We start from the raw sequence: 7,002 nt of genomic DNA on the forward strand, positions 1-7,002 counted from the left end.
CCGAACCTTCCTACATCTTATCAGCGTTTCTCTTCTAAAAAGCAGAATAAGTGACAGGGCACATCATCACTTCAAATTGTTGGTAGCTATTACAATGTTTTCCACCAAAATTTATAAAAACTATTGGAAGTACGCGGGGTCATTATTAAATCAATTCGTTTCAGAATTAAGCTCAATCAATCTACGATCGTATTTTTTTTTATTATTAATTATTAAAAAATAAAAAATTAAATTATCAAATTTTGACTTACAATGTTCATAATCTAGTTCATGTACAATAAGATGTAAAAAATATCGGACCCCTTCGAACTATTTCAACGTTTCCAGCCGAAAACAAATATCAGCAAATTAAAAGATTTGTCAGGACAGGGAATAATTGCTTGAGCTAAGTCGTAGGTAGGATAGGCGAACTTAGTAGAATTGAAACAAGTACACAGAAAATAAAAATTATGTATCCATATATAAAATTTAGACAGGAAGAATCAATTTTACATGTCAGGTCAGATTTTGTTTTAAGACAGGGAAATAGAAACGCATGGTTTTTAACAAAAAAAAATGAAATAGTTCGTTACATCAGGGCAACCGAATTATCAGGAACGTTTGCTATTAAGGGGCACCAGATTTTAAGGAAAAGGGCAGCTTTTACGTATCCAAGTAGTTCAGAAGTAATATTTAATTACATAGCTAGCGTAGACGATTTATCTTCTGAAATAGTTAGGATAAATGTTAAGGCCGGGCTACATTGATCATACTCCGTAGCGTAATTTCGATTTTCACTAGCGCATCTGGCGGCGGCTGTCGGAAGCATTTTGCCAAACAATTTGTAGCCGCTTCAGAAAATGTTATTTCTCCTTGTTTTTTACTTTAACTGGACTGGAAAAGCTATGCAATTGATAGATAAATATGTTTTTCAAGTATTTCAGCCACTTTCGCATCAAAAATCGATGAAAAAACAACTTAAATTTGAGATCCGGCACGACCATTCCCTCGACGACCAAAAGAAGCTTCCTCCTGTCTCCGCGAGATGCGCTAGTGAAAATCAAAATTACACTAGCGATTACGGGCAATGTTCCCCGGCCTTTATGCTTCGCGAAAGCAATGAGAGACGAACAATAAAGAAGAAGAACGTAAAGGCCGGGCTACATTGATCGTACTCCGTAGTGTAATTTTATATTCAAAGCTGCGCGTGCATCCTCAACACTTCTGGACCTACGCAAACAATAAGCGCAAATCTTCCGGTTTCCCATGTTTGATCCGCTACAAGGGGAACCGAGCTTGCACACTCCCAGATATGTGCGATTTGTTTGCTACACGTTTTGAGGACACTTTTGTTTCTGAAAACATGCACCCCGAGGCTCTTCATGCTGCACTTTCTAACACACCCGCAGATGCACTTCGTCCCATGCTTCCGGTCATTAATACCTCGTTAGTCACCCGCGCCATAGACCGCATAAAGATGTCCTACACCGCCGGCCCTGATGGCATCCCGGCAGTGATCCTGAAAAAGTGCACTGCGTCGATTGCTCCAATACTAGTAAAAATCTTCGAGGAATCACTACGTTCATGCACCTTTCCTGTCTCCTGGAAGGTCTCATGGTTAACACCAATCCATAAGAAAGGCTGCAAGAATGAGGCTTCTAACTATCGGGGCATTACATCGCTAGGGGCCATCGCAAAAGTGCTTGAGCTGCTTGTTTATGAACCGTTACTGGCCTCTGCCCGCAATTACATCAGCCCGAATCAGCACGGATTTGTCCCTAACAGATCAACAACCACAAACCTTATGCAATTCGTCAGTAGCTGCCATAAATCCATTGATGCTCGCCTTCAAGTAGATGTCATTTACACCGATTTAAAAGCCGCCTTCGATAGGATATCTCACGTCATATTACTAGCAAAACTCGACAGACTCGGCCTCCCAGATCCCCTAGTTGCTTGGCTGAGATCATACCTAATCATACCGCACTTATTCCGTTAGGATGGGGCCCCATTTATCTAGATCCCTCCGTGCATCTTCTGGCGTCCCTCAAGGCAGCAATCTGGGACCTTTACTATTTGTCCTTTATATAAATGATGTCTCCACGATCCTTCCTGCGGATAATCACCTGCTCTATGCGGACGACACCAAAATCTTTCGGCAAATCCAGGGACCAGACTACCATCGCATACTCCAGGCTTCACTAGAAGAATTCGATAACTGGTGCACGCGAAACTCCTTAACCATTTGTGTTGATAAGTGTGTTACCATCACCATCAGCCGTTCGCGCTCTCCAGTGCTTTTCGACTACACGCTAAACGGGCAAACTTTGCAGAGAGTCGATTGTGTCAAGGACTTGGGTGTTTTCGTCGACGCGAGACTCACGTTTGAGCAACACCTTGATCACGTTGTGACAAGATGCAGTCAACTGTTAGGTTTAGTCGTTAACATGACTCGCGAGCTCTCTGACCCAATCTGCACCAAAACTCTTTATTGTGCTCTTATTCGATCAGTGCTGGAGTATGGCAGCGTTGTGTGGTGGCCCTCCTCTGCTCGGGGGGTTGCGCGCTTGGAGTCCATCCAGCGTAGGGCTACCCGTTTCGCGCTCCGTTCGTGGGGCAGCAACAACGACTACACAACAAGGTGTTTGTTGCTCGGGTTACCCCAACTCGACGACCGAATACGAAATGCTAGGCTGGCTTTTATCGTTGGGCTTCTCAATGGTAGCATCGACTGTCCGGTTTTGCTCTCGTCGATACAGCTGTACGTGCCTGCAAGAACTCTCCGCCCTCGGGCGATGCTGGCCATCCCAGAGACAAGGACCGCCTTCGCCTCCCGAGACCCGTTTTTGCGTATATGTCTTGCTCTGAATGCGGAATCTGATGCGTATGAGCCCGGCATGACGCTGGCAAATGTGTTGAGTCGCATTAATTTACTTCGCGCCTCTCGCCAGAATCTTTAGCGTCCTTGTAATTGTTATTGTTGTTATTATTGTGTTATTGTAACGCGTGTGACTATTTTTGTTTTATTCCTATTGTACCCTTACATATATCGAGAGGGCTTATGAGGTCCGTCGATCATTTAATAAATATACAAATATACTAGCGCATCTGGCGGCGACCAGCGCAAGCTAGATGTGGGTATAATTTAAGTGCCAAAATTATTCATGCTTGGTGTCTCATCAATTTTTGACCAGGCTGTCCAAAGTGGGTTTATTATACAGGTGGGCTTATCCCGAACAATTTGACAGCCGTGCCGTAGAAAAATGAAAACGAAATGACAGGAGGGGATTCGATCATTTGTTGATGTATGCGTGAGAATTCCAATGGCTGTTTTGGTTGATGTGTCGTAGTGTGGGTGAAAAACTACGTATCACAATCGAATCCCCTCCTGTCATTCGTTCGTCCAATATGGCCTTCCCGCCAAACCTATAAGCCCACCTAGTCCCTATACCCACTTTGAGGCTGTCTGTATGCCGTTTGACATGTTGATCAAAATCAATAAATTGCTACAGGTAAGGACGCCGAGTACTGCTGGGCAAATCGTCATTTGACAGTTGGGTGCCTAAGCTTCATACAAAGCGCACGACAACATTCCTTCCCATCTGCCAAACTCCAACCATCATGGCTTCCACAGCCAAATCTTCCACATATAATTGTAGTCTATGTTATCACCTTGATCGCAGCAGTGTGCATTGTTTATCGTTTGAATCGTTTGCCGGCTGGTGTTTAGTAGAAGTGAAAATTTTGGTGGTTCTCGATTTTTTGGAAAAATGAGCGAGCCAGAGCTTTAAAATGACAACAACGAAGTCCGGGATCGTTCCCGATCTCGTTCCCGTTGTCCGCAGGCACGTCGTTTGTGGGTTCAGGACTTATTCCTGAACCGAAACGAAACCGGCAACCGGCTACTGACCGACATCACGACATCGGGTATATACGAGATGATGAACCGATTTTTAAGGATGAAGAAGGAAGATTTCTTCCATTTACTGTCCCTTGTTGGTCCAAAAATTGCGAAAATGGACACAGATTTCCGCAAAGCAATCACGGAACAGGAAAGGCTGCTGATAACATTGCGGTATCTTGCGACTGGATAGACATTTACCAGCCTGCAATACGTGTTTCGGGTAAGTAATATTATTTTTGCTTTTTGCTTTTTGCTAAGCACACTTTTATCAATCAACATATAATTTTAGGTGTCGAGGCATTCTATCAGCAGAATAGTTAAAGAGACGTGCGCATGTCTTATCGAGGCTTTGCGGGATTATGTCAAGGTAAGTTGCGGGTGTAACCAGCCTCGCTTCAGTGTTTATGTGTTTAAAACGTTCAGCCCGGTGGCAGGCACCAGGGCCTGCCAGTAAACTTTCCCGTTTGCCGGGGCCAACCATTGCTCTGGGGACTCTTTGGCTAGAGAAACAGAATACATTGCGAACAACTGTACTCTAATCGCATGAATACAACGGTGTGAAGGTAAAAAAATGATTTTCTAAATATTATTGCGATTGATAAAGACATCAACCCACACACAACAGTATTGATGAAGAGAGTAGAGTTGAAATTATAGCGAAAAACTTTATTTTTTCTACATGCACCTTTGGATCAAAATTCACTGCTTGGGTAGTAGATGCCGGCGGATAGTTCATGAAAAAAAGAGCCGGAATGAACGTGTGAAATGTGCTGCAGTACGTTTTCCTCTTGAACGTCCTCGTATGAAAAGAGTCAGCCGGAATCGATTCCAATCCGTGGGTGCAGCGGGTGCGCTAGGTTGGAATCAAATCCGACCCGCGGGTGCAACGAGTTCGGGTCGACCCGAAAGATCAGTAGGTGCGAGAAAGCATAAACGAATCCGACCCGTTGGTGCAGCGAGTTCGGGTCGGGTCGGGCCACGGTAGGTTCAATACCCGACCCGTACTCGTTGCACCAACGGGTCAGAGTCGCTTATGCTTTCTCGCACCTAATGATCTTTCGGGTCGACCCGAACTCGCTGCAACCGAACCTACCGTGGCCCGACCCGACCCGAACTCGCAGCACCAACGGGTCGGATTCGCTTATGCTTTCTCGCACCTACCGGAGTATTTGCACCCACTGAAACTACTTATACCTTTTGGGTTGACCCGAACGACTCCGGGTCGCTTTCGGATGGCTCCGACCCGATAGGTTCGGGTCGACCCGCCCATTACTAAAAGGTTCATGTAATATGAAAACGGAAACTTTTTTTTTCCTCGAACGTTGCTCTTCAATCAAGTAACTAATGTGATATACAAAACTCAAAAAGTATTCAAAGTTGTGTTTTAAAGATTTTTTTTAATGATTCTAATAACTCCCGCTGAATTTTCATAATGCGTCTCCTTTTTGGAGACGGAATAAGCCGAAGCTCATCGGCCACGTACCGGCCGAAATCGTCCGGATCTGCGGTTTCCGGTGCGCCTGTTGCACCCGAAACCGGTTGTTGCAGCCGGTTGTTGAGGGCCCCACTCACACCGTTTCCCTCGCGGATCGTGCCAGGAGTGACGAATAAGGCAGAAGGGTAGGAAGAAGGAGTGGGAGAGAATGGCTCGGGGTCGAAGGCAACCGCGGCATCCCAATCGATGTCGTCCAACGATTGTGGAACCGCGTAGGCTGCCTCCACGAGGGAACGGGGAGTGAGGCCCTCATCGTCGTAGCCAAGCTGAAAAAAAAGAAAATGAACATTAAAATCATAATTTATGTTTCTCATAAGCTCTAAAATATACAGTAAGTAAAACATGCATTGAAATCATTCCTCTATTTTATTTTCTTTTAGCTACCCTCTACCGAAGAAGAATGGCTTGCAATCTCAAGACGATTTGAGCAGCGCTGGAGATTTCCTCACGCAATAGGTGCAATCGATGGGAAGCACGTTGAAATTATTTGCCCTCGTAATAGCGGATCCGAATATCACAACTATCAAAAAATTTTTAGTATTGTATTAATGGTTGTGGTCGATGCTGATTATAACTTTTTATGGGCAGATGCTGGTGGTAAGGGAGGAATATCGGACGGTGGAATATTTATAAACACAAGGCTGTATCACAAGCTAGAAAACGACCAACTAAACATTCCACCAGCAACGCCATTGCAGGTCCCGTACCAAACCCCAGTCCTATACTTTATTCTCGGTGACAAGGCATTTGCCTTTACCAATTACTGCTTAAGACCGTACAGCGGGGTGCATCCTTCTGATTCAATGGAGCGTACATTCAACAAAATGCACTCTACTTGTCGTATGCCAGTTGAAAATTCGCTTGGATTAGAGATTAGCGAATCGATGGAGAGTGCTCAAAGGCATACAACTGCAGCCGGATGTTGCCAAAAACATTGTTTTGACAACAGTTTATTTGCACAATTTTTTGCGCAAGCATGCTTCGCGGGACACATACACACCCCCGTCTGCATTTGATAGGGTTGTTCGCGGGCGACGAGTCGATGGAGATTGGAGAAGTGAAGGGGGCTTGACCGATCTCCAAAACATTGCTTCCCGACCTTCAGAAAATCTTGCTGACATAAGGAACCACATTGCAAACCATTTAAAACATAATCGTTCTACGTAAATCCATCCAACCAATACCATGGATATTAAAATTAATCATAAATTATGAAATCGCAAACACAACTACACCAACTATTCTGTACATTACTACCAGCATGGTTATTTATAATATACATTTAAGTACGCGAGTGCAACAACTACGGATTTTTTTAAGCATTACTCGCCTGTTCTATTAGCGGCTGGATAAACTGGCAGGCTTACTAGCTCACTCACCGAATAAACGTGGCCACATGCCTGTTGTGTTTGGTTGCTGCTGGTGGATCGAGTGGACGAACGTGGCGATAATCATACGCACGTAACTATGTACAGTAAAATCTTTCTAAAATCAATTCTCTTCAAGATTGATCATGGAGAAACTTAACTATAGCTACGTACACGATAGCGATTCGCCCAAACACATTATCGGACGAATTGGCCATCGACCCGCTGAAATAGCGGAGTATCACGGACGATCGTAA

General features: G+C 44.5%; 1 protein-coding gene across 1 annotated transcript; it reads left to right on the forward strand.

Annotated features, from left to right (window-relative positions):
* Nucleotides 1-3,461: 3,461 nt before the first annotated feature.
* Nucleotides 3,462-7,002, forward strand: LOC125908389 (uncharacterized). Its single transcript, XM_049611113.1, has 4 exons — nt 3,462-3,491; nt 4,173-4,250; nt 5,759-6,279; nt 6,885-7,002. The coding sequence occupies exons 1-4, from the start codon at nt 3,462-3,464 to the stop codon at nt 7,000-7,002; spliced, it is 747 nt and encodes a 248-aa protein (XP_049467070.1).

This window comes from Anopheles coluzzii, chromosome 2 (assembly GCF_943734685.1).
Source record: "Anopheles coluzzii chromosome 2, AcolN3, whole genome shotgun sequence".
In the NCBI taxonomy this organism is placed as follows: Eukaryota; Metazoa; Arthropoda; class Insecta; order Diptera; family Culicidae; genus Anopheles; species Anopheles coluzzii.

Excerpts from the sequence above, each read along its gene's own strand:
- LOC125908389 (XM_049611113.1), top strand. The coding sequence starts at position 3,462 with ATGTTGATCAAAATCAATAAATTGCTACAG. Across the intron at positions 3,492-4,172 it reads AAATCAATAAATTGCTACAG|GTGTCGAGGCATTCTATCAG; the intron begins GTAAGGACGCCG and ends ATATAATTTTAG. Across the intron at positions 4,251-5,758 it reads CTTTGCGGGATTATGTCAAG|CTACCCTCTACCGAAGAAGA; the intron begins GTAAGTTGCGGG and ends ATTTTCTTTTAG.